Genomic DNA, 20296 nt, shown 5'->3' on the forward strand with positions numbered 1-20296 from the left:
AGCCTCAGGTTATGGAGACTGGGAGATGGGAAGGTATAAATGTGTTATTTTACTCTGCTAAAAAAGCATCTTAGCAAGGCCGCATCATCAGGGGTGAGTAATCAAAGAGCAGTCAACTGAGTTTATGATAGAGGTAGTCCCTGCTTCCCTCACTCAGAGATCTACATGGAGACTGAGTGGCAGGACCCCCTGGGCTCAGAACTTTTGGTTTTGTTGGTCACCTTGTAGAGTTCCTGTCCCCTCCATGTCCCTCTGTTCCCACACCCTCTCTTCTTCCATAAGATTCCCTGTGCTCTGCCCAAAGTTTGGCCCTGAGTCTCAGCATCTGCTTCTATCTTGTTAGGTGAAGCCTTTGAGAACACTCTCTATAGTAGGCTCCCATCCTGTTTCCTCTCTTCCGCCACTTCTGGTGTCTATCCTGTTTGTCGTTTGGAATGAGATTTAAGCATCCTCCCTAGGGTCCTCCCTAGTGTTTAGCTTCTTTAGGTCTATAGATGGCTGTCCTATAATATATGGCTAATATCGCTTATTAGTAAGTGTATACCATGCCTGTGTTTCTGTGTCTGGGTACCTCACTCAGGATGATCTCTTCTAGTCCCATCCATTTGCCTGCAAGTGTTATGATTTCCTTGATGCAGCATTGCCAGGCCATGTAGGAAGAGGATCCAGGCAGTCCTGATGAGACTTAACAAGCTATGTGCAGATGGTAATAGTGGAGAACTCCCCCTTTCAGTGGACTAGGGGAAGGAGGTAGGGGGAAGAGGGAGGGAGGATGGGACTAGGGGAATTGAGGGAGGGAGCTTCAATCGAGATATATAATGAATAAATTGTAAAGAAGAAAAAAGTATTTTTTTTTTTTTAAGAAGCAGCTTAGCCAAGACTCACAACAGGACATACCTAACAAACTTATAATTTTTATATTTTGCATATGTGAGTTTTTTGCCTACATTTATGTATATGTATCACATGCATGACTAGTGCCACACAGATCAGAAGAGGGCATCAGATCCTCTGGACCAGATAGTTGTGAATCACCATGTGGGTACTGGGAACCAAACTTAGGTCCCCTGCAAGAGCAACAAGTTCTCTTAATCACTGAGCCATCTCTCCATCACATAAAACTTACGAAATTTTAAAATTCTGCTAAAAGGTAGAAAGGGGGCTGGAAAAATGTCTCCATAGTTAAGAGTATGTACAGTTCTTCCAGAGGACCGGAGTTTGGTCCCAGCACCCACATGGGCAGCTCACAACTACCTATAACTCCAGCTCCAGGGCAATGGCCTCTTCTGAACTCTATGGGCACCCACTTACATACAGGTATATATACTCACATTTACATGTAAACATACATTTAAACATTTTAATGAAGTAGGAGAGAAAACTAATGCATATAAAAGTTTCATAATATATCTTGCTTCCACAAATATTTGAGTAGAATGCATACTTTAAATTAAGTTTATAGTCTAAATCAAGAAGTGAAATTTACACAAAATTCTAATAAACTGATCAAGAAAATTTTGATGTGTATATTGAAATTGACTTTAAAGGCCAGCAAGATGGTTCAGCAAGTAAAGGCACCTGCCACCAAGCCTGATGGCCTTAGTTCAATTCCTGGATTTGACTAGGTGGAAATAACCAAATCTCAAAAGTTGTCTTCTGACCTCCACACTTGTGCCATGATATGTGAATACAGTTTAAGTATGAGTTTCATCTCATGAAGTGGGCCTTAGGTCCAATAAAGAAAAAAGTGGTTGGTTACTCCCATAATGTTTGTGCCACTATTACACAGGTGTATCATGCAGGCAAGTTACTGTTACTAGGTGACCAGGGTTTGTAGCTAACAAATATTGATAATTACCTTTCATCTTCAAAATGCTGTATAATAGAGCCAAACATTTCTTTTCCTCATGGCCTATATTGTTAATTAGTTTCCATTTTCATATGTACAAGGAAGGGAGACTGACATATAATTCAACTTGTCTGTCAAGCTGACTAGAGGTCTTCCATGTTTGATGACATATGTAAATATTGTCTTCAACAATAGAGGCTATTAGGTTGTGGGAAGTAACCTATAGCCTTGGCAATAACCCCTGATATTTGGGGATTTCCATGGAGCCAGAGACTCAACAAAATGTAAATCAGTTCTGGCACTGAAGGTTTATTTAACTTGGTAACATAAGATGTCTACTTGGGGCATTGTCTCCCCTGTTATTTGGTGACTCCATTTGAATTTCTTTTATTTCTGTATATATTTTAAACATTTCTACAGTATAGGTTTCCAAATGTTTTTTAATGTCCTCTAGTGTTAGTTGTGCCTCTCCATAATCCCTCCTTACCCTTCTCTTCCATCCCTCTCCCTCTTTTATTCTCTCACTTTCTCCTTTGTCTCACCATGACAATATATTCCATTTTCCCTTCCTTGGGAGAAACTCCCCTGCCTGCTAGTCCTTTACTCCGTGCCTAACCTCTGTGCTTTTTCAGACTGTAGCACACATATTGAAGGCTTCAAAGCTAACATCCACATATAAAGAGAAAACATACAATATTTGTCTCTTTGGGTCTGGGTTACCTGAAAAATAATCATTCAGGATTATTTTTTTCTAGCTCCATCCATTTACCTGAGAATTTCATAACTTAATTTTTTAACAGCTAAGCAGTACTCTGTTGTGTAAATGTATCACATTTTCATTACCCACTCAGCAGTTGATGAGCATCTTGGCTGTTCTCAATCTCTGGATATTATGAATAGAGCAACAATGAACTTGGATGAGCAGGTATTTCTGTAGTAGGATGTAGAGTTCCTTGGGTATGTGCCCAAGCCTAATATAGCTGGGTCTTGAGGTAGAATGATTCCCAGCTTCCTGAGGAACTGCCACACTGGTTTCCACAGTGGCTGTGGGCAGCTTAAACTATCACCAGCAATGGATGAATGTTCCCCTCTTCCCACATCCCTGCCAGCATGTGTCATCGTGTGTTTTTTTTTCTGGGGTAAGATGAAATCTAAAAATAGTTTTAATTTGCATTTTACTGATAGGTGAAAACGTTGAACATAGCTTCTCATAGGAAGAGGCATGAACTGAAGGGAAGGGCGGGCCTGGGGTGAGGAGAGGTGGAGCCAGCTAGCTTACTGTCCTGAGAGCTGGTGGCAGGGTTGAGCGCTGCTGAGCTGCGCAATTTGTGTTTCCTCTTTTGAGAATTCTTTGCTTAGTTCTGTACCACATTTTTTGTTTGGGTTATTTGTCTTCTTATTCAGTAATTTTGGTTCTTTATTGTAGGTGTTAATCCCCTATTAGGTGTGTAATTGGTAAAGATCGTTTCCCACTCTGTAGGCTGCTACTTTCCTCAAATGACAGTGTCCTTTGCCGTACAGAAGGTGTTCAGCTTCATGAGGTCTCTTTTTTCTTATTATTATTTCTGGTCTTAATGCCTGTGTCTTGTTCAGAAAGCCCTTTCCTGTGCCAACTGGTTGGTTTGAGTATATTCCCCACTTACTTCTTTCAGATTTAGAATATCTAGTCTCATGTTTAGATCCTTGATCCATTTGGAGTTGAGTTTTATACAGGGTGATAAATATGGATCTATTTGTATCCTTCTACATGGATCCAGTGAGTATTTTTGGCCTGACCCTTTCCTGATAAGTAACCTGTAATCTTCCCCGAGGGCAATGTGATGCTCCTTAAAGGATCTGGGGTTCCCCAAATTAGGGAAAGAGAGAAACCTACTGAGAAAGGGATTCCATCCCAAAGACTGGTCTCAGAGGCTATCCGGAAACACCAGACTTCAAGTGTACTGGCAGAGTCCCACCCTTGAATTTATTTTGTCAATGTCTTCAAGTTTCTATTACTCAAGCCTAACTTGCTTAATTAGAGTTATCCCAAAATTTTTTAAGCTATTGTGAAAAGTATTTGATTTCTCTCATAGTCTGTCATTTGAATATAGGAAGCCTACCAATTCTTTTTTTTTATTATTTTTATTATTAGTTACATTTTATTAACTCTGTATCCCAGCTGTATCCTGCTCCCTCATTCTCTCCCAATCCCATCCTCCCTCCCTCATCTCCTTCCTGCCCCTTTCCAAAGTCCACTGATTAGGGAGGACCTCCTCCCCTTTCATCTGACCCTGTTTTATCAGGTATCTTCAGGACTGGCTGCAAAGTCCTCCTCTGTGGCCTAGTAGGACTGTTCCTCCCTTGGGGGGTGGGGAGGTCAAAGAGCCTGCCATTGAGTTCCTGTCAGAACTAGTCCCTCTTCCTCTTACTACGGAAAACCAATTGGTTACTGAGCTACCACGGGCTACATCCAAGCAGAGTTCTAGATGGAGTATCAGCCTCAGAAAAGACCCCTGTGCCCAGATATATTTGGTTCTTGTGAAGATCCTGTCCTCTCCACGTCAAACTAACTCCCCCTTCTTTCATATGATTCCCTGCACTCTGCCGAAGGTTTGGTTATGAGTATTAGTATCTGCTTTGATACACTGCTAGGTAGAGTCTTTCAGAGGTCCTCTGCGGTAGGCTCCTGTCCTGTTACGTGTTTTCTCCTACATCCAATGCTCATCCCATTTGTCTTTCTAAGGGAGGATTGATCATCTTACCCTGGGTCTTCTTTCTTGTTTATCTTCTTTAGGTGTACAAATTTCATTATGTTTATCATATCTTATAGGTCTATATAACTGAGTATATACCATGTGTTCTTTCTGCTTTGGGAATACCTCACTCAGAATGATCGATTCTAGGTCCCACCATTTGCCTGCAAATTTCATGATTTCCTCGTTTTTGATTGCTGAGTAGTATTCCACTGTGTAAAATACCACAATTTCTGTAACTATTCCTCCATTGATGGGCATCTGGGTTGTTTCCAGGTTCTGACTATTACGAATAAAGATGCTACAAACATGGTTGAGCAAATATCCTTGTTGTGTACTTGAGCAAATTTTGGGTATATGCCTAGGAGTGGTATAGCTAGGTCTTGAGGAAGCACTATTCCTATTTGTCTGAGAAAGCACTAGATTGACTTCCAAAGTGGTTGTACAAGTTTGCATTCCCACCAGCAATGTATGAGGGTTCCCCTTTCTCCACATCCTTTCCAGCATGTGTTGTCACTTAAGTTTTTTATCTTAGCCATTCTGATGCATGTAAGGTGAAATCTCAGGGTCATTTTGATTTGCATCTCTCTGATGGCTAAGGATGTTGAGCATCTCCTTAAGTGTTTCTCTGCCATTCTGTATTCCTCTACAGAGAATTTTCTGTATAGCTCCATACCCCATTTTTTAATTGGATTACTTGGTTTATTGCTTTTTAACTTCTTTAGTTCTTTATATATTCTGGATATCAGCCCTCTGTCAGATATAGAGTTGGTGGAGATCCTTTCCCAGTGTGTATTCTGTCGTTTTGTTCTGACGACAGTGTCTTTTGCTTTACCAAAGCTTTTCAGTTTCATGAGGTCCCATTTATTGATTGTTAATCTTAGAGCCTGTGCTGTTGGTGTTCTGTTCAGGAAGTTGTCTCCTGTGCCAATGAGTTCTAGGCTCTTCCCCACTTTTTCTTCTAACCAATTTAGAGTATCTGGTTTTATGTTGAGGTCTTTGATCCACTTGGACCTTAGTTTTCTACAGGGTGATAAATATGGATCTATTTTCATTTTTCTGCATGTAGACATCCAGTTGGACCAGCACCATTTGTTGAAGATCCTGTCTTTTTTCCATTGAAAGGTTTTGGCTTCTTTGTCAAAAATCAAGTATTCATAGGGTTTATTTCTGGGACTTCTATTCGGTTTCATTGATCCTCCTTTCTTTTTCTATGCCAATACCATGCAGTTTTTATTACTATTGCTCTGTAGTACAGCTTGAGATCAGGGATGGAGATAGCTCCAGAAGATCTGCTGTTGTACAGGATTGTTTTGGAGATTCTGCTTTGCAACCACCCTTGCATGCCTGGGTTTTTTTGTTTGTTTGTTTGTTTGTTTGTTGTTGTTTTTTTTTTTTTTTGTTTCTCCATATGAAGCTGAGAATCTTTCTTTCAAGGTCTGTAAAGAATTGAGTTGTTATTTTGATGGGAATTGCGCTGAATTTGTAGATTGCTTTTGGCAGGATGGCCATTTTCACTATATTAATCCTACCAATCCAGAGACTTAAAGTTTTTTTCCAACAAGTCTTTCACTTGCTTGGTTAGAGTCACCCCAAGGTACTTTGTTATTAGTGGCTATTGTGAAGGGTGTTGTTTCCCCGATTTCTTTCTTGGCCCTTTTGTCTTTGGTATACAGGAGGGCTTCTGTTTGTTTGTTTTTGTTTGTTTGTTTGTTCGTTTTTTGGGTTTTGTGTTTTGTGTTTTAGTTGATTTGGTATTCTGCCACTTTTCTGAAGGTGTTTATCAGCTGAAGGAGTTCTCCGGCTGAATTTTTGGGGTCGTTATATATACTATCATATAATCTTTGAATAGTGACACTTTGACCTCTTCCTTTTTTATTTATATCCCCTTGATCTCCTTTAGTTGTCTTATTGATTTAGCTAGGACTTCAAGTACTTTGTTGAAGAGCTATGGAGAGAGTGGGCTGCCTTGCCTTGTCCCTGATTTCAGTGGGATTGATTTAAGTTTCTCTCCATTGAGTTTGATGTTGGCTATAGGCTTGCTGTATATTGCCTTTACTATGTTTAAGTATGTGCCTTGTACCCCTGATCTCTCCAAGACTTTAAACATAAATGGGTGTTGGACTTTGTCAAATGCTTTTCGGCATCTAAGGAGATGATCATGTGGTTTTTCTCCTTGAGTTTGTTTTTGTGGTGGATTACATTGATGGATTTCTGTATGTTGAACCACCCTTGCATGCCTGGGATGAAGCCTACTTGGTCATGGTGGATGGTATCTTTGATGTGTTCTTGGATTCAGTTTGCAAGTATTTTATTAAGTGTTTTTGTATCAATGTTCATAAGAGAGATAGGTCTGAAGTTCTCTTTTTTTGTTGGGTCGTTGTGTGGTTTAGGTATCAAGGTGACTGTGGCTTCATAGAATGAGTTTGGTAATGTTCCTTCTGTTTCTATTTTGTAGAATAGTTTGGAGAGAATTGGAGTTAGCACTTCTTTGAAAGTCTGGTAGAATTCTGCACTGAATCCATCTGGCCAAAGGCTTTTTTGGGAAGGGAGACTGTTGATGACTGCTTCTATTTCCTTGGGGGATATAGGACAATTCAATCTTTCTACCTGATGGAATCTATCAAGAAAATTGTCCATTTCTTTTAGATTTTTTAATTTTGTGGCATATAGGCTTTTTAGTACTACCTAATGATTGTTTGGATTTCCTCAGTGTCTGTAGTTATGTCCCCCTTTTCATTTCTGATTTTGCTGATTTGGATAGTTTCTCTCTGCCTTTTAGTTAGTTTGGCTAAATGTTTGTCTATCTTGTTGGTTTTCTCAAAGAACCAGCTCTTGATTTTATTGATTCTTTGAATAGTTTTATTTGTTTCTAATCGATTGATTTCCACCCTAAGTGAGTATTTTCAGCTGTCTGCTTTTCTTGGTTATACTTGCTTCTTTTTTTTTTCTAAGGCTTTCAGTTGGGTCATTAAGTTGCTTGTATAAGATGTCACAAATTTCTTCTTAAAGGCACTTAGTGCTATGAATTTTCCTCTGAGCACTGCTTTCATTATGTCCCATAAATTAGGGTATGTTGTGCCTTCATTTTTATTGAATTCCAGGAAGTCTTAAATTTCTTTATTTCTTCCTTAACCCAGCTGTCATTGAGCAGCAAGTTATTCAGTTTCCATGTGATTTTAGGCTTTTTTTCTAATTCCACTGTTGTTGAGGTCCAGCTTCAGTCTATGATGGTCAGATAGAATATAAGGGATTATTTCAATGTTCTTGTATCTGTTGAGGCTTGCTTTGTGACCAACTATATGGTCTATTTTGGAGAAGGTTCCATGAGGTGCTGAAAAGAAGGTATATTCTTTTGAGTTTGAGTGGAAAGTTCTGTACATATCTATTAGGTCCATTTGATTTAGGATCTCAGTAAGAGCCTTTATTTCCCTATTTGGCTTCTGTCTAGATGATCTGTCCCTTGGTGAAAGTGGGGTGTTGAAGTCTCCCACTATTAAGGTGTTGGGATTGATGTGTGATTTAAGTTTTAATAATGTTTCATTTATGAATGCAGGTGCTCTGGTATTTGGGGCATAGATGTTCAGAATTGTGATGTCCTCTTGGTGGATTTTTCCTTTGATGAGAATGTAGTGTCCCTCCTCATCTTTTTTGATTAATTTTGGTTAAAAGTCTATTTTATTAGATATTAGGATAGCTACCCCAGCTTGTTTTCTGGGTCCTTTGCTTGAAAGATAGTTTTCTAGCCCTTTACTCTGAGGTAGCGTTTATCTTTGTTGCAGAGGTGTGTTTCTTGGATGCAGCAGAATGTTGGATCCCCTTTCCGCAACCATTCTGTTAGTCTGTGTCTTTTTATTGGTGAGTTGAGTCCATTGATGTTGATAGATAATACTGACCAATGAACGTTAGTTCCTTTTATTGTGGAGTCAGTGGTCTTACTGTGTTTCATTGCTTGTTTTCTTTTAATTTTTGTTGGTATATTATCCGTATGCTATGTTTTCTTGGGTGAAGTTGTTTTCATTGGATTGGAGTTTTCCTTTTAGTATCCTCTGTAGGACTGGTTTGCTGTGTAGATATTGCATAAATTTAGTTTTGTCATGGAATGTTTTGTTTTCTCCATCTATGCTGATTGAAAGCTTTGCAGGGTATAGTAGTCTGGGTTGGCATCTGTGGTCTCTTAGAGTCTGCAAGACACCTGCCCAGGCCCTTCTGGCTTTCATAGCTTCTGATGAGAAGTCCAATGTGATTCTGATAGGTCCCTTTACTATGTTACTTGGCCTTTTTCCTTGCTGCTTTTAATATCTTTTCTTTGTTCTGTAGATTTAGTGTTTTGACTATGATGTGATGTGATATGTTTCTTTTCTGGTCTAGCCTATTTGGTGTTCTGTAGGCCTCTTGTATATTTATGGACATCTCTTTCTTTAAGTTGGGAAAATTTTCTTCTATGATTTTGTTGAAAATATTTTCTGGACCTTGGAGCCTGGAGTCTTCTTTTTCATCGATTCCTGTTTACATTTTTTTTTTCATGGCATCCTTGATTTCTTGGATATTTTGTGTTTTCTGATTTTACTTTTTCTTTGAGAGAAGAATCAATTTCTGTGAATGTATCTTCAGCACCAGAGATTCTCTCTTCCATCTCTTATAGTCTGTTGGTGATGCTTACCTTTGTGGTTCCTGATCTTTTCTCTAACTTCTCCAGCTCCAGGGTTTTCTCAGTTTGTGTTTTCTTCATTGATCCTAATTCTGTTCCTATGCCTTGCACCATTTCCTTCATCTGTTTGAATGTGGATTCCTGTGTCTCTACGATGGTCTCTATTTTTTTGTTCATTTCCTCTCTATATGCCACTAATTGTATCTCTACTTGTGCCTCTTATTTGTTTGGCTATATTTGCCTGTGTTTAAGAATTTTGTTCATTTCCTCTTTCTTTGCCTCCAATTGACTGGCCAAATCTTTGATAGGTTTGTTCATTTCCTCTTTAACTGTCTGAATTTGCATGGCTATTGCTCTAAGAGATTTGTTTGTTTCCTCTTTATGTGCCTCAAATAATTGGGTAAGCATAGCTTTAAAGTCATTTTCCTGTGCTTCCAATGAGTTGGAGTAATCATCCATATTGGGGGTTGCTGGTGAAGCCATGATGTCCTGATTTATGTTGGATGTGTTCTTTCGCCTACCCCTGGCCATTGGCTTATCTGAAACCTTCCCTGTTTGTTTCTGGCTTCTGCAGTTCAGACTGGTACTGTCTCTCTCCGGCGTCTAGACAGTTCTTCAGGAAGCTGAGAGAGGTCCCGTGGCCTCAGTGTGTGTGTTGGTGCATTAGCTGTGGGAGGAAAGTATGCAGGCGCGCGCGTGTGTGTGTGTGTGTGTGTGTGTGTGTGTGTGTGTGTGAGGAAGTGTGCGTGGAAGTGTGCCTTGAGGGACAGAGTGATAGAGAATATCGAACCCTTGAGTGTGTGGGAGAGGCTCTGCCTTGCAGGCTTCTAGGGGGTTATTTGTGCATGCATTGTATATGTAGCAGGAGCTAGTGATAGCTGCCGCGCAATTTCAGCGTTATCCACCTTAACTCCTCAGTTGGACCCACAGAGCAGGGGAGTCAATGTCCCAAGTGACCCTCTGTTTCCTACAGTGGGTACGTGGGTGGCAGGGGTCCGATGCCTGGCTTCTAGTTTAGAAGGACCCTGGATCTGGGGCTCTGCAGACACTCAAGGGCACACTCACTCTCAAGCAGGTCACATCAGCAAGGATTGGAGTATCCGGGCTCTCTGCTCTCTGGTTTGGCCCTGCTTGGTCTTATGCAGGAGAACTGACAAGCTCCGCCAGCTCAGTGCTGTTGCAGCCGCCAGGTTGGGAAGTCCAGCTGCAGCTAGTCCAGATGCCTTCTGGGAAGTCCTAGGGGCCCTCCGTTGTGCTCTTCAGGCCTGGGAGGCCCAGCACCTGGTATGCCTAGCTTGGATGGCGGGTCTGCTGGGCTTTGGTGGGTATGATCTGTCACTGAGGGTTTGCGTGGGTCGTACAGTCAGTGGCTGAGAGACCCCGCGGAGTCAGTATGGCTACTAGCAGATCTGGGACCCCAAGACAGGTACAGCTGGCAGTTGCCGCTAAGGGGCTAGGAGCCCTGCCTCAGCCACTGCAGGCCCCAGGCAATGAGCTCTGAGCTGAGAGTCTCCATGAGCCGGCTGTGCTAAGGAGTCGTGACATCAAAATCGTTTCTCTCCTTCCCCAAACAAGTCCACAGGTGACCCGAGACCAAAGTTGTCACTCGTGTGATGTTCCCTGTCATTTAGAAAGCCTCACCATCATTTTCCCCCGCTTCAAAAGTCCTTCCACCCACCAACTCAGGCATTCAGCTCTTCCGCAGCTCAGAAACTGTGCGTGCTAGTCGCCATCTTGGCTCACCTACTGATTACTGAATGTTAATTTTGTATTCTGATACTTTGCTGGAAGTCTTTATCAACTATAGAAGTTCCCTGATGGAGTTTTGGGGATCTTTTATGTAGAAAATTTTATCTTATCATCTGCAGGTAAAGATATTTTTACTTTTTTCTTTCCTATTCATATTCCCTTTATCCAGCTGTCTTTCTGCTCTAGCTGAGACGTCAAATACTGTATTCAATAGGTATGAAGACAATGAATGTCCTTGTCTTCTTGATTATAGTAGAAATGATCTGAGTTTCTGTTTAGGTTGGTATTGGCTGTAGTCTTGCCTTTATTACACATGTCCTTGTATTCCTAGTCTCTCCAGGATTTTTATCATGAAGGGATGGTCCATTTCTTCAGAGGCCTTTTGTGCATCTAATGAGATGATCATGTGGTTTTTGTCTCTTAATCTATGTGGTAGATTATGTTTGCTGATTTACATATGTTGAATCATCCCTGTATCTCTGGGATGAAGTGAATTTGATCATGGTGGAAAATCTTTTTTATTTTCTTGGATTTAATCTGCAAGTATTTTATTTAGAATCTTTGCATCAACATCCATAAGGGACATTGATCTTTACTTTTTTTGTTGGCTCTTTGTGTGATTTGGGCGTAAGGGTAAAGTGCATTATAAAAAGAATTAGGAAATGGCCCTTTATTTTTTTATTTTGTAGAGTAAATTGAGGAGTATTGGTATTTACTCTTCTTTGAAGTTCTGGTAGAATTTGGTGCTGATTCAATCTGGCCTTGGACTTTGCTGTTTTGTTGTTGTTGCTGTTTTGTTTTGTCTTCTGGTTGTCTGCTTTTGTTTTTCGAGGGTACAAGGCATTATGGGCTTGTTTAAATTGCCTACTTGGAATTGATTTAACTTTGGTAGGTTATAAATACCAAGAATTCTCAGTTTGGTGGGGTGTCATTTTTAAAGTTTGTCCTTATGATTCTCTGAACTTCTTCAGTGTCTGTTCTAATGGTCACCCTTTTCATCTCTACTTTTTTAATTTTTTAATATTCTCCCACACTTTTTTAAAGATACATATTTTTTATTATGTATACTGTGTTCTGCCTGCATATGTGCCTACAGGCCAGAAGAGGGTACCTAATCTCAGTATAGATGGCTGTGAGCTACCATGTGGTTGCTGGGAATTGAACTCAGGACCTCTGGAAGAGCAGCAAGTGCTCTTAACCTCTGTGCTGTCTCTCCAGCCCTCTCTCTCAGTCTTTTCATTAATTTGGCTAAGGGTTTGTTCATTTTGTTGATTTTTCTCAAAGAACCAACTCATTAATTCTTTGTTTTTTTTTTTATTTCACTGATTTCATCCCTAAATTTGATTATTTCTTGTCATTACTCTTTTAGGGTGTTATTTCTTGTTGCTGCTCTAGGGCTATCAGGTGTGTCACCAAGTTACTACTATGAGAGCTCTTCAGTTTTGTTTTGTTTTTATGTAGGCACTTACTGTATCAACATATCTTTTAAAATTGCCTTCATTGTGTTTGACAGGTTTGAGTATGTTGTGTTTTCATTTTCGTTCAATCCTTAAAAAGTTTTTCATTTCCTCCTTGAGTTCCGTCTTGACCTATTTTTTTTTTAATTTGGTTGTCAACTGTTCAGTTTTCATGCATTTGTGTACTTTGTGTTGTTTCCACTGTTGAGATCCAGCTTTAATCTTTAATTTGTGGTGGTCAGGTAGAAGGCTGGATGTTACTTCAGTCTTCTTATATCTATTGAGACTTGCTTCCTGTCCAAGTATGTGGTCAATTTTGGAAAAAGTTCCATAAGCTACTGAGAAGAAAATATATTCTTTTGTGTTTGGGTGAAATAGTCAGTAAATGTCTACTATGTCCCTTTGATTTGACATTATTTAGCTCGAGCATTACTCTGTTTAGTTTCTATTGGTAAGGGTTGGGAACTGAAGTCACCCACTATCACTGAATAAAAGTCAATATATGATTTTTAGCTGTAGTGGTATTTCCTTCATGAAGTTGGGTCCTGTGCTTGGTGCATAACCATTCATAATTTCAATATCCTTTTGATTTTTTCCTTTAATTATTATGTAATATTTTTTCTGTCTCTTCTGGTTACCTTTGGTTTGAAGTATACTTTTTTAGTTATTAAAATGGCTATGCCAGCTTGCTTCTTGTGCTGGGATCTAGTCATCAGGAGTAGGATATTTGAGGACTTCCGTGATGTCAATATCTGGTCTGGTCTTTGTTGGGTGAGTGTTATGTTCATTGGTTACTGTTGCCCTCTCTCGATCCTGGGCAAGTGCGGTGCCTGTGGGGTCCCTGGTAGAAAATGTTTCTGGGTCACCAACTAACAGGAAGCGATACAGATGGAATAAGAAAGAGTAAAGGCTTCGGGTTGTGGGTAAAGAGCTAAGCTGGGTCCCAAATACAACTTAAATAATGCTCCTGTGAATTATGCCAGTTTGACAGCCATTCTTCTGACTTACTCATTATTGAGCCAACACAGTAGAGTCTTCGTACCTCATTACCTTCCCAAGCGTATACAGCCCAGTAAGTACAACCTGAATAAGGCATCTCTGTGTAATTGAAAAGAAACAGAAGTGATATATAAGTGGCTAGGAGATGAAAATAAATGTTTTTTTCTCTTACAGAGGCAAACTTAAAATATATATGTATGGTTAGAATATACAGGGTTGTTGTTTTTTTTTTAACTTGGAATTGCAATTGCCATGAGAAGTTGTTACTTAAATCATTTCCACAGATATTCATAATCTGGCCTTCAGTGGGGTATTAGAGATTTCAACTGTCTTTAATTGGTTTTGTTTTCTTTTTGAAACCAGGTTGTTCAGAGAATATTCTACACAGTCAACAGATCTTGGAGTGGAAAAATTACTTCGACAGAGATAAGGAAAAGCAACTTTTTGCAAGTATGCCTCATATAAATATATTTTTACTTAAGTATTTTTTCTTACTCTATTGCAAAGCTCTAACTGTCACTTCTTCCAGGCTATAAACACTTATCATTTACCCATACGGGGGAGGAGCTGTCAAAGAAAATAAAATAATATGGGATTTCTGCCTGAAGGCATACACTGTGAAACAAAAACAGAAATGCACATCCACACACGAATTGATAGATATGCATAAAAGGTGCAGAGAAAGCCTCAGAAGTATCAGCCTGTGATCTTCATCTTGGAGAATATAAGAAGTTTAGCAAGATAATATAATATCAATGGGAACAAATTTCCAGTAAGCATCAACAGCACAAAGCCGGAGCCAGAGGCAAAAAAATGTTCTCTTGTTCAAGAACTTCCAACCAGTGGAAGTGGCCAGTGGCTCCTGTGAAAGTTGGAAACTAGGTTGAAAACATGGACTTGACAAAGAAATGAAAGTGTATAGACTTGATTCTTTCAGTAATAACTCAACCTTGCTGCTGCTGGTTATTTTCCAAAACAACAATATTATTAACCACTAGTGCAAGCCTTTACTGAGGTAATCTTCATACTTGATTGTTTAAGCTCTATAACTGTAAATAAAACAGAATGTTTCACACTTGAAAGAAAAAAACAGTTTAAGTGGATCAGACTAAATTAAGCTTATACTGATACAGTACCTCATTACTCTGTATTCTTCCCATCTTTACCTTCATGTGAGACAGACAAGGTGTTGAAGACCCAGCAAACTAGCAATCCATAATGGGTAGACAAATATTTTGTTACTCTGTAACAGAGGTTCTCAACCTATGGGTCATACCCCCTTTGGAGGTTGAATGACCCTTGTTACAGTAAATAAAAAATGAGCGTTGGGCTATATAATGTTGATTAGTATTTGCCCTAAGATTATCACAGTGGTGTTATTCAACCCACTATCACAAATAGTAAGACAGAGACACCTGTTAATTTTTATAACTGTCTTATACACCTTGGACTGGGCCAGTATTCCTACCCATGCTGTCTAAATAACCTTACCATCCATCTCTTAGCCCCCATCCAATGCCATCCACCATAATCATCCTCATTTGAACCACTTTCTATCTATAAATACTTGCTTGTGTTCTTTAACTGGGTGTTTTCTCCATCTGTGCCATCCTCAGAGACCCTCCTCCTCACCCATGTGATTCCTTCTCCACACTAACCCACTGTGGTGTCCTCCTTCCTCCTTTGTTCCCATCCATCTGTCTCCTGTGATTCTCTCATCCCCAAAGCCCAGAAACTTTAGCCACACCTACCCCACTCTGCCCTACCCAGGTATAAGCCACTTAATCACCCATCAGGTAAGTCTTAGGCAGGTTTACAAAACAAGGATAGGTGTAACCAGATCTTGAAGGCAGTCACAGGCATCAGACCGGCCTCCAACAGACCCTTTCACAGGGGTCACAGACCAGATACCCTGCATATCAGATATTCACATTAAAATTCCTAACAGTAGCAAAATTTAGTTATAAAGTAAGCAATGAAAGTAATTTTATGGTTGGGGGTCACCATGAGGAACTGTATTACAGGGTCGCAGCATTAGGAATGTTGAGAACCACTGCTCTAAAATGAGCAGTCATCATTACAGTCATTGTTGACATTTATAGAACATCTGATGCCTCCCTGGGCTCTGAGTAAGTATTAAAAAATAAGTTAAGGCAGTAATTTTCTTCTAACTCAAAAATTATAACTTCTAACATTTTTAATGCATATATGTATGTGTATCTACTATGTGTGGGCCTGTTCCCAAGGATGTAAGAAAAGGGTGCTGGGTCCTATGGAACTGGGTTATGAATCACTGTGAGCCGCAATGTGGGTGCTGAGAACTCAACCCAGATCCTCTACAAGAACAGCAAGTCCTCCTAACCCTTGAGCCATTTCTGCATTCCTAAACTTATTATAACAAACAACAGTAATATAAACAGTAAATATAAATTATAAATACAAGCATATTTATATTATTTATTAAAATTAGTATAAATAATAAATAACATTTTAATAAATTCTTTTTATAATTATATAATTGAGACTCAGGTATAGTTGAGTAACTTGCATAGAAGCACACAGCTATTAGGTTGCAGAACTGAAAGTAGAAATCAAATGTTCTCTCTCTACTGGGTGACTTATTTTTCCCTCTTTTTTTTTTCTTTCTCATATCCTCAGTCTTCTTCTGAGTCCACAGACAAATGCTCAAAACATTCTAGTTCTATGAATATATTCAGATTTAAAAAATCAAAACTCACTGCTTATGCCAGGTGGTAGTAGCACTTGCCTTTAATCCCAGTACTTGGGAGGCAGAGGCAGGCGTATTTCTGTGAGTTCAAGGCCAGTCTGATCTACAGAGTGATTTCCAGGATGTCCAGGGCTACATACAGAGAAACGCTGTCTCAGAAAAAGAAAAAAAATCATTGTTTATCTCTTCATTCAACATTTCATGCACTCTCCCATAAAGAGAAGTCATATGTCGGTATTTTTATTTTAAATTTTATTCATGTATCTATATTTATAAGAATTTTGTCTGTGTATGTGCACCTCATGTGTGCTTGGGGCACTCAGAAGCCAGAAGAGGGTGCCATCCCCCAGAGACAGGAATTACAGAGGGTTGTGAGCTGCCACGTAGGTGCTGGAAATTGAACCTGGGTTCTCTGGAAGAGTAGCCAGTGCTCTTAACCACTGCGCATCTCTCCAGCCCCTGTAGTCTCGTTTTATGTATGTGGTATATCGTTTTGTTTTATGAGATTCCTACAGAGGAATTCCTTCACCATTCGTTCATTCACAGGCACTACTGTCAGAAGAACGACTTGCCAGAGTTGGTTCTCACCCTATGCTCTCAGGGGTCAGATTCAGCGACTCAGGCTTGGCAGCAGGTTCCTTTACCCTCTAAGCCATCCCACTGACTCTACAGGGTCCCTTTTAAAGTGCGGGGAGGATATTCAGTACTTTATAAATTCGGTTGGGTTTTCTTTTCCTTTCAGAATGTTTCAGGATTCCTTCCATTTCTGTCTGTACTGCCTGACTGACTGCATGTCTAAGCTGTAACTGAGTATATATTCCTCTATTGAGGCTTAGACCATTTTTATATTTTTTCTTTTAAAATGACGTGATGAACATTCTTGAACCTTATACTTCTGTTTATATGAATAAGAATTTCTCTCGAATAGGCTGCCAAAGGAAAACAATCCTGGCTCAACTGCTACTTTAATGGATCCTGTAAAGTTAGCCATTGAAAAATCAAATTCATCATTCCCCTTACATATTCATTAACGAGGGACGAGACGAAGCCCTGAGTGAGCCAAGTCCTGGGCGGGCGTGTACTTTGACATGGGCACAGCCTGTGAGGGACGCCAGGAACAGTTAGCCCGTGGGACATTGGCAGTCTTGACTCGTGGTCTACGCTCAAGGGAAATGGCAAAGCTTTTCTTGAGTCCAAAGTATGTGCGTTTATGGATGATTAATCTGTGTGTGCAAAAACTAGCAAGTGTGGCTTCTTCCTCCTGGATGTTTACAGCCTGATAGGGTGCACACACAGAGGCCTTCTGCTGAGACTAGCTCCCGCCCCAACACACACACACACCCTGTGCAGTACCTACTAAACACCCTGAGGTTCCAGGATAGCGCCAAGATCCCCGCCAGAGCTCAGCTTTCCGGTATGCATGCCTGCTTGTCTGTCTGTCCTGTCTTCATTCTCTTGCTCTTAGGGGACCCAAGCAAGGCGGGACGGCAGCCAACAACAGGAGTTAATGTACACTTATACCGTGTCATGGTTTTCCTTTGTTTATAAAGACGGTAATCGAATTCCACTTACTTCATAGTCTTCCATTAAACAGATTCACATAATGATTTTTTCAATTTATAAAATAATTTCCTATTGTAAACATTTTAAAAATAATTTTTTCAGAGTAATACATGTATGTTACAAAAGTCTTTGTCTTTTGTTTTCTGCCTTGTATTCCACTTTATTTCCAATTAGTATTGTTAGCTATTTTTCTTTTTATTAACACTTAGCTAGTATATACTTGTTTTTTATAAGCCTCTTTTATTTTGGACACACTTCTTTTATAAACTTTTTATTACATTTGTGTGTGGTGTCTGTGAGCAAGTGGAGGTCAGAAGTCAGGGATCTGTTCTTTCCTTCCACTGTGTGTCCACACTGTGGACTCTGGTATCAAATGCAGTTAATTCATCAGGCTTAGTAGCAAGCACCTTTACCATTGAGCCATCTCACCAGCCCCATCAGACATATAAAGTCAGTATATGCATCTGTCTGTTTTGAGGGATTTTTAAATATTCTATCAAAAATATTTTAATAAGACTCTTTAGCCCACTTATTTATTTATATTTATTTTTTCTATTAAGTTTTCTTAAAGTTCCTTTCATTGCTGAAAATGTATTCATTTTACTTAAATGATAATTTGGGTAACTACAGAATTATTGATACAAAAGCCATTGTTTCTGTTATTTCCACTAGAAGTGCAAACAGACTGAGATTTACATCTAGCTCAGAGCCCATAGCTCCACCCACTGCCTTCTGTTTCAAGCCACCGTATGTAACCACAATTGTATATATAAGTAATGCTTATGGTAAACTTGATTCCATTACAAAGCTAAACGTAATATGCAGACTCCCATTCTTCTTAATATTGCTCATGTAATTTTGAAAAATTGGGACTGTTTATTTTGTGAAAAGTAGGCGGCTACTTATTAAAAAGTTTCTGGTTTGGCCGGGTGTGTTTGCACATGCCTTTAATCCTAGCACTTAGGAGGCAGAGACAGGAGGATCTATGAGTTTGAGTCCAACCTGATCTAAAAAGCAAGTTCCAGGACAGCAGGAGCTACACAGAGAAACCCTGTCTCAAAACAAACACATGCACACGCACACGCACACACAAGTTCCTGGTATAGTACCAAAAGCAAATTTTAAATTAACAAACAGAAATGTTATAGACTCTATGATACCCAATGCTAATTGTGCATCATTTTAAAATTAATTATTTTATTCATTTCAGACTCTGGCCCTTCTGGAGGAAGAAGAAGATATAAACCAAATCACAGATTACTTCTCTTATGAACATTTCTATGTCATTTATTGTAAATTCTGGGAACTAGATGGTGATCATGACCTGTATATCAGCCAAGCTGATCTATCTCGATACAATGACCAGGGTGAGTGATTCTATAGATGCTAATCTTACTTTAAAACTTGTATCAGTTGTCTTCCCCTGTTAAGAGAAATTCCCTTTCTTAAATTCTATAAGCAAGTCTCTTTATAGGGCCAATAATTTTTACATGGGAATGAACAAAGATACAATTTTTGTTCATTCACTTTAGTCTAGGCTGGCAGTGAACTGCCTGCCTGTGCCTCTCCAGTGCTGGGTTAAAGGTGTGTGCCATCACACCTAGCCCAAGAGAATGTTTTAAACTTAGAGAGCAGAGAAGGAGTTTGGAGTTCAGTAACCAGTTTTAAAGTGATAGAGTGTATCAGGTGATAATAAGATACATGCGCAAGTTTAATTTGAATATCGATATTTCTACTAAAGCCAAGAATGAAATTTCTCTTCCCCCTTTTTCTTTGTTCCCTTGGCTGAACTAGAACTTACTTTGTAAACCAGGCTGGCCTGCCTCAGGTTTCATCTTCCAGGACTCTTTATAGAAATTTACTTTTGGGGGGCCAGGGTAGGGAGATGGTTCAGTGGAGAAAAGCACTTGCTACTCTTCTGGAGTTTGGGTTCCAACCCCCACACCCCACAGTTCACAGCCTCTTCTAACTCTGGTTCCAGGGCATCTTATAGATTCCCTGGCCTCTGAAGGCACATGTACTCACATGCTTGTACACACACAAACACACATCATTAAAATATGTTTAAGCTTTTTTAACTCCAGAAAGATAGTTGCTCTACAGATGGATTTCATATGCTTTCTTTCATATACCACGTTATAAGGCCTGGATTTTATTTTTCTTTTTATAAGTTGGAACTTATTTAGTGATACTGATAGGTAAATTTTAATTTTTTTTAATTTAAATCCAGTGTATGAGAAAGGCAGAGGGACAGGTGTACTTCATGTAGAGGTCAGTGGACAACTAGAGTTAGTTGCCCTCTCTTTCCACCGTGTGGCCTCCAGGGATCAAGCTTGGATCATCAAGCTTAGTGGCAAGTGTCCTTAGCCACTGAGCCATCTTGTTGGCTCCTGATATGGAATATGCTTAACTAAGTACCAAGATTCATTCCTTTCTCATGAGACTATCTTTAGTCTATCTTTAAATATCTTCTTAGCAACTTTTTAAATCAGATTTTGTCATTTTAGAGATAGAGAACAAATCTTTAATGTGCTAAATTTTGTTTCTGTCATTTGGTTTATCTCTAAT

General features: G+C 39.5%; 1 protein-coding gene across 2 annotated transcripts in view; it reads left to right on the forward strand.

Moving 5' to 3' along the window:
* The window catches only part of Ppp2r3a (protein phosphatase 2 regulatory subunit B''alpha), a 133125-nt gene that overhangs the window by 80791 nt on the left and 32038 nt on the right, over positions 1-20296 (forward strand). For both annotated transcript variants that reach the window (XM_060385433.1, XM_060385434.1), the window contains 2 exons: positions 13801-13887; positions 18939-19095. In XM_060385433.1, coding sequence (XP_060241416.1) covers positions 13801-13887; positions 18939-19095 — 244 coding nt within the window. The remainder of the gene's footprint in view (positions 1-13800; positions 13888-18938; positions 19096-20296) is intronic.

Source organism: Meriones unguiculatus, chromosome 6, assembly GCF_030254825.1.
Source record: "Meriones unguiculatus strain TT.TT164.6M chromosome 6, Bangor_MerUng_6.1, whole genome shotgun sequence".
NCBI classification, from domain to species: domain Eukaryota; kingdom Metazoa; phylum Chordata; class Mammalia; order Rodentia; family Muridae; genus Meriones; species Meriones unguiculatus.